This window comes from Podarcis filfolensis (assembly GCF_964270895.1).
Source record: "Podarcis filfolensis genome assembly, chromosome: 3".
NCBI classification, from domain to species: domain Eukaryota; kingdom Metazoa; phylum Chordata; class Lepidosauria; order Squamata; family Lacertidae; genus Podarcis; species Podarcis filfolensis.
The window spans coordinates 58,318,943-58,337,072 of record NC_139606.1 but is presented as its reverse complement, the minus strand read 5'-3'; the positions used below and the strand labels follow the sequence as shown (position 1 = coordinate 58,337,072).

The 18,130-nt window shown below is 43.2% G+C and overlaps 1 protein-coding gene across 19 annotated transcripts in view; it reads left to right on the top strand.

Moving 5' to 3' along the window:
• The first annotated feature begins 1,287 nt into the window (after positions 1 to 1,287).
• Positions 1,288 to 18,130, top strand: part of PTPRK (protein tyrosine phosphatase receptor type K) — a 330,222-nt gene continuing 313,379 nt past the window's right edge. For 11 of the 19 annotated variants that reach the window (XM_083607576.1, XM_083607574.1, XM_083607573.1 and 8 more), the window contains exon 1: positions 1,398 to 1,772. In XM_083607576.1, coding sequence (XP_083463702.1) covers positions 1,670 to 1,772 — 103 coding nt within the window. In that variant the 5' untranslated portion in view covers positions 1,398 to 1,669. Of the gene's footprint in view, positions 1,773 to 18,130 lie in introns of all 19 variants that reach the window. The other 8 variants (XM_083607580.1, XM_083607578.1, XM_083607575.1 and 5 more) reach the window with 2 other exon arrangements.

The following is an 18,130-nucleotide window of genomic DNA, read 5'->3' as shown; positions in this document are numbered from 1 at the left end:
CTTAGCCTTTTCTTCTCCGAAAGATGTCCCACAAAGCCGTGGGTGCAGATTTTTCTTCGGGGTTTACTCCTGAAGCATTTCTCATGAATGATTATAGCCGCAAGCCAGTGGAGATTCAGGATTAGAGTTTTCATTCTCCATTATTATTATTATTAGATGGATCACCTTCCCAGGTTGAACTTCCCTCTACAGCATGTGTGGTAACCACCTTCTTGACCATTTGATGGTCTATTGGTTTCACCCACTCACTAGGAAACACATAAAGCATGGGTAGATCCTTCAGGACCATGTCTTTAGCCTCTTAAAACTGCCTAGATACCCCAGCCCGGAGGCTAATGTTCAAAACAAAACAGCTTCTTATGGCAGCTGCTTTAAACAGCTGGATGAACCAAGCAGCAATCCAACAGGTGTAGTTTGGGTTAACTAGAAATGAAGAGATGGTTAAATTGCACCTGCTGATTTGCCATGCAGTTGCTAAAGCTATATAGAGCTTTGGGGGGGGGGCAGAGAGGGGAGGAGAGAGAAGGCAGCCTAGCAGCCAAAATCTTTGTGAGTTGTGCTTGGTACCATCTCAAGATGTTGCACACAGCTTACAATTTATTTAACCCATTATCCCAAGAGTGCTTCTAGTAGGGAAGGCAAGCTTTATACAGCTGCAATTCTGGGCACACTTACTTAGTAATAAACGGCCATGGACGAGCCTTACCGAGGAGTAAATGGGTCTTACACCTGAGTAAGCATTACTCAAGATTAGGTGGCGAAAACATAAAGAACATACCATACACATCACCACCCCAGCGATCTCCATCCAAGCTGCACCTTTCCGGGAGACACACGAATATCCCTTTTTCTCGCCAGAAAAGCGCTTGGTAGAACCTCGAAAACAAAGCAATCGGACGAATTAGGCAATTCAGCACGTTCTCTTTCTACTTCATGCCTATGCAAAGCGAGCCTGGGATTCCCCCTTCTGCCGGTGCCTGTGACAAAAAAACAAAATAAAACGTGAGAAAACACACACATCTCGCTTCTCCCCACCCCCTGCCCGGCTGTTCCTTTCCATTTCTCCTCCCAAATCCACGCGCGCAGCCCGCTCCCCTCTCTGTCTGCAAAAGCAAGCTGCAAAAGAGCCCGAGAGGAGCGTGGCCGCAGCCGAGGTCGAGAGACACAGGGCGGTTGTTTCCTCAGGCTCACGCAGCCGATGTCGAGCTGCCCTCTTCCGCCGGACTGCTTTCCCATGCTCGAGCAGCAGGAGGCGCTGGCGGGCCCCTCTCCGCTGGGCTATGGGCTCCCGGCCGAAATGAGTCTCTCATTCCCTCTGCCGAAGCGCTGAGAACCGGAGGGTTGGACGCGCGCGCTCGGCTCCTCCCTTCGCCACTCGCCGATCGGCAAAGTAACTCTCGTGGACTAAGTGCAGCCGCCGACGCCAAGTGCAGGCGCGCCTGGCTGGGGATTGCCCCTGGAAGGCGGGGAGGGAGCACTCGGGCGCAGACGCCGCCGAGAAGAAAGGCGACCCTGTTGCTGTTCCGGGCTCTCCGTCGCCCCCGCCCCCCATTTCATCCAGGCAACAGGAGTATCCGGACTGGCCAGGAAGACGAGCTTTCCTCGCGGCTTCGGGAGAGAGCGCCCGAGTTGAGTGCGAGACTCCTCGCAAAAGTTCTCCAAAGTCAGCATGGCCCCGGCGGTTGGAGCCGTTGGCTTGCTGGCGGCGCTCGCCTCCCTCGTCGCCCCCTCGGCTGCCCTGCTTGGAGTGGCCCGTGGGCAGTTCTCAGCAGGTAAGCGGCTACCTCGCGGGAAGGCGTCCCGTTTCTTCTTCTACGAGGGAGGAGGACCGCCTCTCGGAGGCTTCTCCCGCTCAGGCTTGTGTGTGTGTGTACCTTTTTTTGACTCGCGTCGGGGCTTGGAGGGGAAGAGAGAGACCGAGGAGGAGGTTGCGCTCGAGCAAGGTCCCAGCGACCCGATGGCTTCTTTCTCTGGAGAACCCGCTTGAGCGCAGCTTTCCAAAAGGAGAACGTGGACCAGTCCCCTTCCTCAGTGGGCGAGACCCTCTGGAGAAGAAGGAGCCCAGGAACGTTCCGCTTTGGAACGTTGGGACATGGTCTTATTTGCTTTTGGAACGTTTGGAGCCGCTGTTCTTGCGCCCCCGCCCCCCCCCCGCAAAAGATGGGGAAAGCCCCTCTTTTCCCGCTTCACGATGAGTGACAGACGACAGTAGGGGTGCCCTTTGTGCAAAATAGCTCTAGTTTTGCACCTTCAAGGCAGGCCGGGTGGGGTGGGGTGGGGAGCTATTAAAACGAGACTTCCAAGCTGCACACTTCGAGCTTCTCACGCTAATCCTCGCCTCCCCCCTCGGCCTCTCTTCTGGTCAGTTTCCCAGGTAGCGTTTGCACAGCGTTGGCTGAGCTTCCATTGTGGAACCTCCTCTGCCCTTTCTCTTCTTTGTTAATAGAGAAAGAGAACGTGTTTTCCTTTCGCCTTCTGCGGACAGTTTTCTGCACAAGGATGGAACGAAAAGCAACCACCTTCAGACGACTTTTACCTTTTTAAGTTTCTCCCAAATTGGGAGTCGGCTGCTACTTTATGCCTAAGGTGGAAAGAAGCCAGTCGGTTTATGGGTGAAAAGTTCACAAGCCTCTGAATCGCGGCGGGGGGTGGGAGAGAGGGCAGGTATAGTTTCCCGGCTTACAACCGATTCACCTTGTTTCTGTTCTTTGCCCCCTCCCACCCCAGCAGACCCTTCCCCTTTCCAAGGAGAGGGAAAGCAGTCGTGAAAGAGTTAATGCATTACAGCTGCTCTCCGGGTTTCCGAAAGCAAACAAGCTGCGCCCAGCAGCGACAGGCCGAGCCCTCCTTTCTTCTGTTGACTTTTGTGTCGGGCTAACTTTTGGCAGCGGGGCCGATCCTGGCTGCCTAATCAGGCAGGCAGAGACTGTACCTGGCCGGAACTGCTGGGGACGCGCAGACTCCGCTGCCCGGACGTAAATAACTTTGTGTGTTGCAAGCGCCTTTTACGCTTTTTCTAGCCGAGGCTTTGTTTCTGGAAAGGTGGTGATTAAGGGCCCTGGGAAGTCATCTGAAGGTTTTTGCAGAACTGGAAAAAAAAGCAAGTTGACAGCAACAAAGCGAAATGCAGAAAGTCCCAACAAACCTGCTTGCCCAGTTCAAAGGACGAGCAGACACATCCGAGAGGAAGGGCTGCCTTTAACCATTTCCTTCGGCTTCCAGGGAGAAAGCTACTGTTCAGCCTGTAGCGAAAGCGATGCACATAGCTCCCCAGTTAGAATCAGTTTTATTGTCTACATTTCTTTGGACCCTTTCGGTTGTCACCAGCAATGTTTGATCTGCATGCAGGCAAGCAGGATGTCCTAATCCATTTGTGCTGTGTGCATTGTTAGCTTTAGAGAAGAGCAGCAACTTTAAGGGTGCAATACTTTGCACACATTTATGTGGAAATAAATCCATGGGATTACTTCTGACTGGGTTGTGCTGTAAAAGACTGGTCTTGAAAGGGATATATTTTATGCAAAAAGCTATTACAAGCTCAGCTTTCAAAGGCAGTCTTATTTTTTTCTGCCCTCCCTCCTCTATTTTGGCAGGACTTTTTGTAAATTGATTGAATGTTTTGGGTCGGAAGACTTCCGGGATTAGAACTGTCCCTATTTGCCGAAGTTGGAAGTCTATTTTTATTGTAGGTGATACATTTCACAAATGCAAATGAAAAGTGTGGGTGTTTGATACACATCTTGTCCGTGTTTTCAGAGCATCTGATCTGTCTTCCTTAGAAATCAAAACTTTTCTGCTTCTTGTGCCCTTGGGCGTGGAAAGCAGAAGAAGTGGGGCTGGGTTTCACATCTGTTTACATGTTGCACACGCCTGCTACACAAAAGCACTTTGTCTTTATGCCTGTGTCTTGCCATAGCAAGTTCAAATGTGTGGTTTGGTTGTCACAATCTGACTCCTGATGCTGTTAAATCTGTGGTCTCTCTGTGTGACTCTTGCTGCCAAGAACTTGCTTATGCTGCTTCATAGTAGTCTCTTCTCCCCTCTCCCTGCTCCCCTCCCCAAGGGAGGAAGTAATAACTGTGTATTCAACACTTCTGAATTACATCATGGCTTAAAATGTAGAGTAATCGCCTAAGGGCTGCATCAGTATCCTGGAACTTTACTGGGAAAGAAACTAAGATAAGGATTCTTATTTGCAGATAACCTGCAGTGGTGCAGGTATGAAACGCAGTCAGATGGTCTGTGAATTGTCTTGACGCATGATCACCGCTTAGGTATTTTGTCAGAAATGTTAAGCAATATATAAATTTCCTAAATAAAATAAATAAATGAACAAGTTATATCCTAATAGTCTTAAAGTGGTGTGTTTAAGGTGCATTTAAGCTCCTCCTTCAACTTTGTGGTGTTCAAGCTGGAGCACCTGTCCATCAGATAGATGCTTGTGCTCTTAAGTTGAAAGGAAGCAGCCATCCGTTGGTTAATAGGAGACAGCCACAGACTGCATTTATTACATTTGTATTTCATTTTTCCCCGAGGAAACTCGGTGGTGTACATGGTTCCCTCCTCCCCATGTTATCCTCACAACAAACCTGGCCTGTGAGGTAGGTCGTTGTGAGAGAGGGTGGCTGGCCAAGATCACTCAGTGTGTTTCGTGGTTTAGCTGCGATTTGAACCTCTCCCACATTACACCTCATTCACAGCCATGGATAGCCCAAAAGTAGTTTCTTTTCAGTAAACATTGAATCCTCAGTGATCATCTAGACTTCTGTGAATTTTCAGCTTGGCTAATACTTCCTTCAATATGCTGTGTTCAAAGGTCTTCTATAGAGAAATCTTGGGCATAGCAAATTTACACAAGTATGGTTTCTTTCCTGAAATAAAGGACAATAATAGCTTTTATTTATTTATAAAGTGATTTATATACCACTTTTCACATATGCAGAGAAGAAATATTACAATACTTTATTAATACTACGTAATACTATTGCACACATTTGTCACCCAACTTTTACATCATAATTGGTTTCTGTATCTCCTTTTGCCTGATTATATAAAGTTCATTGTAATTCCTGTCTACTGTTCTGTGTTAAAATTATCAGATACAGTGTAAATGCTGACTGTCTTGATCACCATTTAATTAACATCTTTAATAATCTTAGCCTACTAGCTGTGACTTCACTATCTCATTGATGTGCATCACCAGCATGTTAATTGAAATTTTTATTGTAGTCTCTAGTTTATTTCTTGAATCAGTTGTCAGTGTGGCTCGATGTACGTTAAGCTCGTGTTGATTTTTACAGTGGATTATGCAGCGCACTGTGTTGACATCCGACCTAAATATGGTCCACAAATCTCTCTGAAAATGGCTCTCTGCCCAAGTGGCTTTCTGATAACTTCCGTCAAGTGTTTAGAATGAAAAGCCTTCGATAGATGGGGTGAAGGGGTAGAAGAGCAGGACATTGGATATATTAAGCCTGGAGAAGAGGAGACTGAGAGGAGATATGATAGCCATCTTCAAATATCTGAAGGGCTGTCACATGGAAGATGGAGCAAGCTTGTTTTCTGCTGCTCCAGAGGGCAGCACCCAACCCAAAGGGTCCACATTACAAGAAATGAAATTCTGACTAAACAGTAGGAAGAACTTTCTTATGATAAGAGCATTCCGGTAGTGGAATGGGCTCCCTTGGGAGGTGGTGGACTTGCCTTCATTGGAGGTTTTTAAGCAAAGGGTTGGAGGGTCATCTATCGGATTCTTTAGCTGTGATTCCTGCATTGCAGGGGGTTGGACTAGATGACCCTTGGAGTCTCTTTCAACTCCGCAGTTCTGATTCTATGCTAAATAAGTTACTGGCAGGTTTGGGGGCTGAAAGCTGATGATAGTGCCTCATTCTGTGGAGGAGTGGAGGGAAATAGCGCATCGTCGGAAGTAAGTGGGCATGACTCTTCTTTTACTTGGATCTGATAGATCTGGGTTTAAGTCCCCACCCAGCTGTTGAGTGACCTTGGGCCACCCACTGTCTCTAAGCCTAACCCTTCCTCACGGGGCTGTTCTAAGGATTAAATGTGGAAGGGGAGAACTATGTATGCTGCCTGGTGAAACATGTGATCAGGGGTGCCAACTTGGATAACATATTTGGGGGCGGGCAGGTGAGCCCCATCCCACATAATTGATCACATGATGCAGAGCATGCACACCACTTTGTGGGGAGATCCAGCCCCCTCAAATATTTTATTGGTACTTGGTTCCTGTGCATGGGATATAAATAAATATATTATCCGTCTTTCATATACAGTGGAGACATTACTAAGAGCTTCCTTTATACTTTGTGAGAATATAGAGAAATCTGCTGAGCAATTCTTTGCCTGTTTGGGGAGTGTGCCTCTATCACTTTACGCCGTTTCTTTCGGGGTCTTTTCCTCATCCTGCCAACTTTCTGCACAGAGGTGAATATCACCCAGCTCTTGAGCTCATGTTATGTGTGATGTTCACTTTCTTTGCTGTGTTAGCAAGTGGTCCACAATATGTGTGTGCTCCAAGGAGCCAATGGGAGTCAGAGGGCAGGCAGGAGTTAATAAGTGCCTCCTTGTTATGAGTGAAAGGTGAACACTGCTTCTCTGTAACATACTTCTCTTTTTTATTATTATTACATTTGGCTGCAACACTCCAGAGACAGGAATTCTCCAGAGGATATTCTTGGGTGTTTCAAATCAGAGACAGTGAAACAAACATCCACAAGAAGTGTTTAAATGACCAATTCACAGTTATGGGTGCAGTTCCAGCTTTGTCAAAATCAGCAAAAGTTCAGGCACTTGTTCACAAAGTCTTTATTTATTTTTGTAAGTCACAAAGTAATGCTGTCCAGATAATAAATTGTGCTGTTTTTAACTGTTAAAACGTTGTGTAATTAGTCACAGTAGCAGAGAACTTGCAAAGGAATAATTCTATAATTTGTACACTTTCTTACCAGCTGTGTAATAGAACACTCTCCACTGTACCAATAATGAATAATGATGTACGGTATTATTTTGATATCAAGGGTATCTTGCAGTGTTTTCAAAAGTCAGCAAATCCTAAAGCTAACCAGACACAAATGGGGTTTGTGGAATTTTGACAACTATACCGAAAACTGATTTATGGTTTTTTAAAACGTTTCTGGGAAAAGTGAGTATAAGTTGAAACAATATGATCCAGCTCAGGAGGCTCAAAGCCTTATGTTTTAGAGACAAGTGCAGATTTCTAAAGCAAGAAGATTTGGTTTTGCTTCATATATGCTTCCAGAAACACAAAACTTCTGCAAATTGACAACAGTGCTGATTTTGTAAGCTTGAGTAACATAAGCTTGTTGTTTCTTTGATTGAAACTCAGTAGCAGGGGCAGGACGTACTAACATTATTGTTTATCCCTGGGTAAACCTTTAAATCAGGCAGGTAAAGGTAAAGGGACCCCTGACTGTTAAGTCCAGTCATGGACGACTCTGGGGTTGCGGCGCTCATTTTCTGGGTCATGTGGCTAGCATGGCAAAGCCGCTTCTGGTGAACCAGAGCAGCACACAGAAACGCCATTTACCTTCCCGCCGGAGTGGTACCTATTTATCTACTTGCACTTTGACGTGCTTTCGAACTGCTAGGTTGGCAGGAGCAGGGACCTTTCGAACTGCTAGGTTGGCAGGAGCAGGGACCGAGCAATGGAAGCTCACCCCATCGCAGGGATTTGAACCGCCAACCTTCTGATTGGCAAGCCCTAGGCTCTATGGTTTAAACCACAGCGCCACCCGCGTCCCTTAAATCAGGTACAAAACTGGAAATGAAGAGTTAAGTGCCACTTCTCACAACTATGGTGGAAACAGGCTTATGGCTTAATGGTCATTATTGTTGAATTAACTTGTCTCAACTGAAGGGTGCTGCATTCAGCTAATGAGCCTCCTTCTCAGCTTATCTTTTGTATAAGTATTTCACAACAGCTGAGAACACAGATAACGAAAATGTAAATATAAGATATGGTGTTAAAAACTGGTGGCCCAAACTACTTAAGATAACCAGTGTTCTCTACAAAATGCAGTGTTTGGGTCCTAAACAGAAGGAAGTTTTCACCAGGATACTCCTGAATCCTTTTCTCCTAGCTTCCCCCCCCAAAAAAAATTCCTCACCAAAAGCACCTCTGGAGACCTGAGTATCTCTTCTGAACAGTGTGGGTTTGGTCATTGGAGAGATGCTGGGGAGGGGGAAAATGACCCAACATTTATTTAATCACAATTTTTTGCCTACTTTTTGAGGAACTTCCTCCAAAAAGCTGTTTACAGCCCACAATAAAAAACTAACAATAAACCAGTGCAGAAAGTGAAAACAGAAATAGAATACAGTGGTACCTCGGTTCTTGAATGTAATCCGTTGCGGAAGACCATTCTGAAACGTTCAAAAACCAAAGGGCTGTCTGCAAATCCAATTGAGAAAATTGAAAAAACGCAGCAGAAGCTGTTCAATTTCCAAGGTGCATTTGAAAATGGTAGCATTTACTTCCGGGTTTTCGGTGTTCGGGTTCCGAAATGTTCATCAATGGAGACGTTCGAGAACCAAGGTACCACTGTATTAAATATAATAGGGATCATTAATGTGTTTTAAAAACCAACAAAGATTAACCCCAGGAGAAATGAAGGAGTAATTTGGAGAGCTTTGGGAGAAAATAATGGTTTTCAGCAAACACTGAAAACATAACAATGTTGCATCTTGCTTTACTTCTAAGGGAAGAGTCTTCTAGGCAATTGGGAGCACGGCACTAAAAGCACAGGCTCAAGTTCACAACTTGCTTTGCCTTGTGGCACTATCAACAGATCTTCATCCATAGCTAAGTGACCAGGGTGGTGTGTATGGAAAGAGGTGGCTTCTAAATCTAACAAGTACAACCATACTGGCTTTCTGGATTACTTCTCCTCTGGGCTAGCTATTTAAATCAAATAGGTAAATAAATATGAGAAATGCAAAATATCGCTTAGAGAACAATCTGAAATACTTTCCTTAAAGCTTGAATTTGTTTTATTCTGGATTGTTTGATTTGATGTTTAAAGTGTTGTAAATCACTTTTTTCTTTAAAATATAAAGCAATATAGAAATGAAATTAATAATAATAATAATAATAATAATAATAATAATAATAATATGATTGAGGGGGAAATCACAACTGGACATTCCATTGTGGTGACCGCAATTTAGTTTTAAGGAAATATTTGACGATTCACTCATATCTGAATTTCTAACACTGCTTTTAAGCAGTGTATTTAATGTATTCCAGTGAAAGAGTTAATTTTTAAAATTGCATTTTATTTTCATTTTTAAAAACCCAAGGCAGGTTTTTTTCGTCCTTACTTAACCACTCGACTTGAAGAGAGGGTTTGGATACTTGTGTGTATTGTTTTTGAAATTAATTTGAATTATATAAAGCCGTGTCACTTGAAGAGTCAAGCATTTCATGGAGTTGCTCCTTGACCATGCATTGCAATTAATGGCCATACACATTTTTCAAAAAGTGTTGATGGTATTCCTTAAAAGGAGTAATTTATCAGAAGCTGTTGGAAGACATTATAATTGGAACCACACTTCTCTGTCCTCAATTTGCGTCTATTGACCCATCTGATCACAACAGCACATATAGATTGTGCTGAGTTCAGTTGATTTTTGTTGCCATTATAAAATAAATGCCTTGGTGTACATGCAGTATTTTTAAACAGTTAAGAAACTATCCAAACAAAGGCAAAATTGTGACTCAACGATGGATTCTGCTATGGAAACAGCCACTGAAGTACATTTGCTGAGCAAACTAAATAACTGTTTCCTTAATTGAATGGTGCTTAACATCATTAAGAAAAATATGCACCTTGGAACATGTTTGGAAATTTCTTAGACAGGGATTTTCAGCATAATCTTTTACACTAGCTAATGGTGGCTGATACAGAAGATATGAGTTTAGGATTTGGGAGACCCAGGTTCAAATTTCAACTCTGCCATGAAGCTCCCTAGGTGGCTTGGGCTAGTCAATATCTCTTAGCAGGGGGCTAGTCCACTGTCCCTCAGACCTTGTGGGGGGGGGGGCTGGACTATATTTTGAAAAAAATATATGAACGAATTCCTATGCCCCACAAATAACCCAAAGATGCATTTTAAATAAAAGCACACATTCTACTCATGTAAAAACACCAGGCAGGCCCCACAAATAACCCAGAGATGCATTTTAAATAAAAGGGCACATTCTACTCATGTAAAAACACGCTGATTGCCAGACCATCTGTGGGCTGGATTGAGAAGGCGATTGGGCTGCATCCGGCCCCCGGGCCTTAATTTGCCTACCCATGACTTAGCCTAACCTACGTCCAGGGATTGTTGTGAGGATAAAATATGGTGGTGGTGGGGAATAACCAGTTAGGCTACCTTGAGCTCCTTGAGGAAAAAAGCAGAATATAAATGAATTATCCATAATATTGCCCATGAGTTTGTGCTCATTATTTTACTAAAAGCAACTTCAGGGCCTCTCGATGTTACATTTCTGTGTCTGTATCCAAGAGGTTTTTAAGTGTGTAGCTCAAATGTAACAGATTAAAAAACAATAGGGTGATTTACAACAAATGAAATACATCTTTATTAAAAACATGCGAAATAACCACAAACCTCATTTTTAAACAAAAAACAGAGATCTACAGTTGGCCAGAGCCCTGTTTTCTTAGTGTACCTCACATTGGTCACTTTAGAATGTATGAAATTGCTCCCTCCCCAGGGAGCAGCAGCCTGGTTTGCTAGAAGAAGAATATGATCACATAAACATTCCCTTGTGCGTTGTCAGAGCTGTGACACAATGGCAGAGTAATTCATTCTTCAGCCATTCATGTGATACCTGGTTTCCAGTCCCATTGTGTTGAATCTCATTTGTAAGAGGAGAAAAGTGCACTGAAAAAGGGATAGTGCTTCCCAAACTATCAGGACTAATTTGCTTCAAAATAATTTCTCCTGCGGGTGGCATCCAGTTTATGTCCACCTGCGGACAGATGACATCCCTAGACTAGGAGAAAGGCAGTTTTGGAGGATTCTCTCACACCCCCCCCAGTGTCTATTGTGCCCCCAGATCTGCTCAAGAGAATTAGGCCGCAGCCTTTCTCAACCTGTGGGTCCCCAGATGTTTTGGGACTACAACTCCCATCACCACTAGCTAGCAAGGCCAGAGCTCAGGGGTGATGGGAGTTGTAGTCCAACAACATCTGGGGACCCACAGGTTGAGAACTACCAAAGGAGATTTGAAGGATTATAGCTGGGAGGGGGAATTGCTGAAAATTCCCTGCTTTGATCTGCTGCCAGATACTTTTTGCCTGTGGAGGAAAGCCAATTGGATACCATAAGTTGTTAAAATTCAGAATGTCCAGTCTGAATTCTGACCAGATTGGAACAGGGTGGTTGGTGTGTCATTTTTATTTTATAAATGTTGATAGGACTGAGGGGAAGGACATTGATGTTGCTTGGAAGTCATTGGGTTGGGAGATGGGAATGTACACAACTCTTCAATTGACAAACTATGTGCTTAAAAACCTTTAGCCTGAAATTTACAGGCTGCACAGCAATCCTGTGGATTTGGAGGACTACCACATGTAATTTTTAATAGCGTTTGTGGATCTTGGTTATACTTTGAGGTCATTGGATAGATGGCTTGTGCATGATAATGACATCCAGATGCTAACTATAAACATCTCATCCTTGACTTGCCTGAAAACAAGGAAGGTTAGCTTCATGCTTCAGCAAAATCTGTGTTTCATAGGCTGTAAGTAGGGTGGGGTGGGGGACGACTTCATCTCTCTCTCTCTCTCACTTCCTTAGTTGTTTACCTCAGAACCAACTGTAAAGGTGTGAAATGGCTCCAGAAAATTAACTGACGTTAAACATGAATGCAGCATGTAAAAGATTAATGCATCCCATGTAGTTTGTGAAGCAGTCTAAATGTGAGGAATGTTGGCCTCAGTCCTCAAGACTGAGAAGCCCCTAAGCAATCAAGAATTCAAGAAGCTCTACAGGATAGCTTGTGTTTAATTAGCTGATACACTAGACAATCCCTGGAGGATACACTTAACATGAGGGGTAAGTTGGTAAATGTTTAGTCATTTCTTCCAGAAGAATGTATTCTGATTTGCTTTTGAGGTTTTATCAGAACGCTGGTGCCGATTTCATAATTGGTCCCTAATTTGTAGTTTTGATTTGAAAGCAGTCTCCCCGTGTTAACAAAATTATAGTAATAAAGAGATGACAAAACTGCTTTTGAGCTTTTTTTTTAAAGAAGTATAACCCCTGCAAAATGTTTGAAGGTTTCCTCAGCCACTCACCATCCTGTCTGTTGCAACCTCGATACAAATTTAGCTACTTGAAAAGCAAGTCTGCATATGTGAAACACCATGGTTTGATGGGCAAACTTTTTCAGCTGTGGGCCAGTCCACCGTCCCTCAGACCTTGTGGGGGGCCGGACTATATGTTGAAGAATAATAATGAACGAATTCCTATGCCCCACAAATAACCCAGAGATGCATTTTAAATAAAAGCACACATTCTACTCATAGGCTGGATTGAGAAGGCGATTGGGTTGCATCTGGCCCCCGGGTCTTAGTTTGCCTACCCATGGGCTATACCTCTGTGTATCATTTTGTCAGTGCTATCAAACTGAGGTGCTGTATCTGTGTGTAGTTTGAATTTCGGGTGGGGTGGGGTGTCAGGGAAGACCTACTTTATTCTGCTGTATGGTTATAATATGTAAGCCACCCTGAAAGAGTTTTTATTTGGAAAGACAGAATATAAATGTTTTTGTACTTGGGCATCTATGCCTGAGTTTAAGAAGAAAAGAAAAGTGCCACTCATGTGTTTATTTCTTCTGAAGAAAAAGCATTTGTGGAACTGGGGAGCCCTAACTATTCACAAACCTCAGTGTGCATATTTACACAACCATGAAATGGTACACTCAGGCTTGCTTTTCACCCAGTCATGAAGGAGGAGAGGAAATGGTCACTTGAATAAATCCAGAGGCCACAGCCTTGAATTGTACTCGGAGGACTACAAGCAGCCAATGTTGCTGCCACAGAAGTGACTGCTGTGATGAATTTTTGATGCTCATTCCCACCCCAGGAGGGCAGTTGCTATATTCTGGGTTTCTGAATGACCACCATTAGATGTGAAGATCCCATTGCACATAAAAATATTTATAAAACAATAATGAAGAATCTTTAAAACAACTGAACTCTTTTATATAAAGCCACAATCCTAACATCAATACATATGTTTTTTAAAGGCAGCAAAGCTTTCCTTTAACACGCATCTATACACTCTCTAAGTCTCTTAGATTGCTACATGTTATACAGCTAGATGGACACTGAAAACAAAATAATTTTCAACTGAGTTTGGTCAGTGCTTTTTTTCTGGGGGTATGCCCCTAAACATTTTGTGAATCTTTGTACTTATGTCCATTTACAGTATTTATTTTTCCCTATTTGAACTGTAAAATGGTGATTTTCTTGAGTCAAAATTTTAGGGGGGGGGACACTGAGTTTGGTGCTTTTATCATGCCTTTTAACAAATCTGAATCTTTTGCACTAGGGACAAAAAGAAGCAATTCATTCTGTTATGCAGGGATTCAGATTTCCTCCCCTCCAAAAAAAATCAATGCATACAAGGGAAGAAACCAAAGATCTCTCCTGTGGCAGAGGGCAGAATACATGTGAACACACAACATTTGGATTCCAGATACTCAATGGAGAGCTGGAAAGATTAGAAGTACTTGAAAAGCTGGGTCAACTTCTGTAAAAAATGTAGTTTGATAAACACTCCACATGTAGGATCAAAGCTGCTTCTAACAACCTGGATTTTATTGTATTTGTGTATAGAGCAGACATTTTATATGTATAATACACACACATCCCTATCCTGACCCAGGGATAATGGAAGCTTTTCCCAGGGCAAATGCTTCCCTTAGCAGATTTTTGTTGTTGTTCTTTTAAGAATATAATCTTATAATCTCAAAAGTGTCCAATAGCCATTTTCAGCATGATTTGGGTGCGTGGCCTTGCAGAATGTTGGCTGCCTTGCTTAATAAAATCTTTAATTTAGAGCCTGCTGTTTTGATTGCTGCTATAAAACCTGTTGGGAAGCTTTAAAGTTGGCAGATTTGGGGTTGGAACTGGACTAGCTCCCAGATTTCTAGCCCTGATGTTCCCAAACTTCATCTGTTTAGTTAAGACTATGATGTGGCTGTACATAAGCAGCTGTCTAGCGTTTGGAAAGCTGCACTCCTTGCCCCTTGCAACTTGCTCACTAAATAAATTTGCTCATTATTTGAGAATTTGCTAATTTAATGCAAATTGTTAAATGACTGCGTATGATGTTTAGACCTAGGTCACAAGGCAGAAGTAACGTTGTGCCAGGGCTGCATTGCTTCAAACTGAAGTGGGTTTCACATGATGGGACAGACCTCTGTGCCCCTCCTCTTAAAATAAAGAACCTTTCTACAGAGAAAACTAGGGAGTCAGTTAAGGATGGGTGAAGCTCAAATACAAGTTAATAGTAGCTCAAGCATTCAGATTTAAGCTGCAGGTAATGCAGGGAAAAGCAAGTTCCTGTGTTAGAGAGGATCGGCCTCAACTGTTTGACCAGAATGAAAATGGAGGTGGGGTCTAACTGTAATATCTACAGAAATGTCCTCCCCTGTAGAGATGAATTTCACACAATATCTCATCTAGAAACGAAAGCATTGCCCTGAAGAGATGGATGAGCCCTAGAGACTTGACAGAAGTGTCCACCTCCAGGGAGATCAATAACTTGCAGAATAGGGATCATCTGATTTAGGAAGGATATAAGTTGGCATTAAGTAGACAAGAAGACCAACCCACAGCAGTTGCATAGTGGGCAGAAGAGCCGTTAAAAGTTTGCCTTCTGCTTCCTTAAACATAACTGTATAGGCAGAGCAAGCCAAAAGGACACGTTTGTTCTGTTTAAACTGGCCTTAAAAAACCCCGTCGTTTCTTAACATACCGAAGAGGGTTTGGTCTTTCTGAAGGCCTGTCTATTTCTTCACTGAAGAAAATATACTGAACGTGCAGTGAAGGCAGGGAGATCACATCCTACCCCATATTGACATGCCAGTGCATGTATGTCGCTAATGTTTAAATGGAGCATATGCACATTAACTCAATGTGCACCAACCTCCCATACAGCCCTTCTCCTGTCAGGAAGATTGTGCCTGTGGTTTCCCATAGACTTCTGATTGGCCCAGATGAGTCTCTGGCCTGATCCAGCAGAGCTCTTCTTATGTTCTTATTCCCTTCTGCACTTGCTCTAGTTTGGCAACTCACTTGGTAGAGCTGACTCAGGAAACTGGTACCTTTGCCAAATTAACAGAAATTAGCATGCATATCTTAGGAAGCTTGGTCTTGGAGTGATGCCACTAGGTTTCTGGAAAGGAAGGAGAGAGCCAAGGCATCACAACTTAACCAAGAAAGGGAGTCTATTAATAGAAAGGCACAAGAAACTGCTGCTGAATTTTGTGATGCTTTTCTACAAATATTTGATTACATGGTGTTTTGTGGCTGATGGTTATTTTAATGTGCCGGTTCTTTTAATGTGTTGATAGCCTTAGCTATGCACTTATATATTGTTGTATGCTTACTTTATGCATTTGTGCTTGCTGCCTTGTGAGAATGTTTCTGAAAGGCGGGATAGAAATGAATGAAAGTAATAAATAAATGAAATGCACACGGACCAGTTTATGAATGTAGCAATAGACTTGTACATATGTTACACACTAAACAAGGGCACAGGCTGGCTCTGCACATGTACAAGTGCTGGGTGAAAGAGTGTACATTTGATGATTTTTAAAGCTCAAATAGAGGTGCATGTAGAGGTGCACAGATGGTTCACTCATTAAATGGAATGTGTGAATACTCAAAGTATTTGAAAGGCAAAAGAGGGGTTGGCGGAGGAGAAAGTAACAATCCAAAGCATAAAGGAGGAGGACTGAATCAGTAGATGAAACAAAGAAGAAATTGGCAGTGGATATAAATAGCAGAGGTTATTTACAGAAGACAATCCCCCATCTATTGCTCTTGCATTTCAATGATGGCCTTTTGTTACCTGGAAGCTCACTTGATGGGTGAGCTGGTTCTTGGCCAGGTGAGCACAAAGACAGTCTTAATTAACAAGTACAGGGTGTGGCCCTGAAAGCATTAAGGTGGGAGGGGGGGGGACATTGGCTTGGTATGTCTGGGAGTTCCATTGCTCTGGGCTTTCAGATGCAAGGCCTCTCATTTCAAAACCTTTAGTGGGTTTTGTTCCTGGCAGTTGGAAGACTTGAAGCAGGGACCAGCTGGTGAAGTTTCCTCACCAATAGTTCTATGCATATGTGTATGTTCCAGAAAGAACAAAAGATTGTGTTGTGTCCTTTATGAATTATTATTATTATTATTATTATTATTATTATTATTATTATTATTATTATTATATTTATTTATTTATTTATACCCTGCCCAACTGGCTGGGTTTCCCCAGCCACTCTGGGTGGCTCCCAATCGAATATTAAAAACACAATACAGCATTAAACATTAAATCTTCCCTAAACAGGGCTGCCTTCAGATGTCTTTTAAAAGTAGGATAGTTGCTTTTTTCTTTGACATCTGATGGGAAGGCGTTCCACAGGGCAGGCGCCACTACTGAGAAGGTTCTCTGCCTGGTTCCCTGTAGCCTCACTTTTCGCAGTGAGGGAACCGCCAGAAGGCCCTTGGCACTGGATCTCAGTGTCCGGCCTGAACGATGGGGGTGGAGACGCTCCTTCAGGTATACAGGACCTTCAGGTATGAACCATGGCGTGAGGGAGTATTGCTGTTCTGTTAGGTAAATTTAAATCCAATAGATTAGCTTTAACTGACCCCTTGCAAACTCATTTGTAGAGTGAAAATTAAAGTTGTTTCCCATACTTGGCAATTAGTGGAGTCACTCTGCAAAATTCTCTTGCTGCTTTGGAAACAGCCACTGTTGTGGCTGTGGAATTGTTGGTTCTCTGGCAGTAGACCAAGCCCTGTGTTCTCCTGAATAAGTCTTTGGGAAAGGCTTAGCTGTTGAAGTGTGCTGGAGTTGCTTCACTGGATGGAGGGGTGCCAGCACTTTCTCCTCTAGTGCAAGGGTCTAATTGGTCCCACTGTGATGTTGCTGAGACCGCTGTGCCCAGAACACTGAGTTGCTGCCTCTGTGTGATGGCTCGTAGAATTGGATGCTGTTAGAGGCAGATGTGTCATTACCCAACAGGCATGTAACTTGAATTAACAACCCCCTTCCCCCAACTTTCTTTTGCTGTTGGGTAACAGTCCCCTGCATATTCATTATTTTGTTTTGATTGCCAGTCACAATCCTTTTCAAGGATTGTTGTATTTCAGCTGACAAAGTACTGAATCATTTTGGTTCATTGGTTTATGATTCATAACTGTTTTTGGATTGTTCTGATTATTAGTGTGTGTGGGAGAGTGTTCAATTTGGTTTTAAAAATATATATATATGCTCAGGTGCTGTGGTTTAAGAATGATTTTAACAAAAAAGATGGTTTTGTGCACTTTGTTAAAACTGTAGCCTGCTCACACGCATCAGATACTCTGAAATGAACTTTGAGTTAACTGGGATTATTTTCTGTCTTCAGAAACACCTTGATGGAATAATTGTGATATTAGCTGCGCCATAGTTGCCAAAATGGTGCCCACGAGCACAATGGCATCCACAAGTTCTTCTCCTGGTGCCCACAAAGCTTCTGACACCCACACACAGCCTCTCTGCCATCTCGGTCATGAGCTGGTGAGGCAGGAGGATGTGCAAAGAGTGGCATATTTTCCCAGTTCAGCTGTGTGTGTGTCCCTTCTCTTTTTCTGTCTTCTTTTGGGTTGGGATGGAGTGATTTGCTGGAGGGGGAGAAGTGACCAGAAGGGTGGTTTCCATGGCATTTGCCCAGAAATCCAAATGTGTCCATGAGCTTTGAAAGATTGGTGACCCTTGATGCTACTAAAAAGAAGTGGAAACCTAATGGGTCATCTAACACTATGACTAGCAGCTTAACAAGAAGGTAAACATTATGTGGGTTTGTATG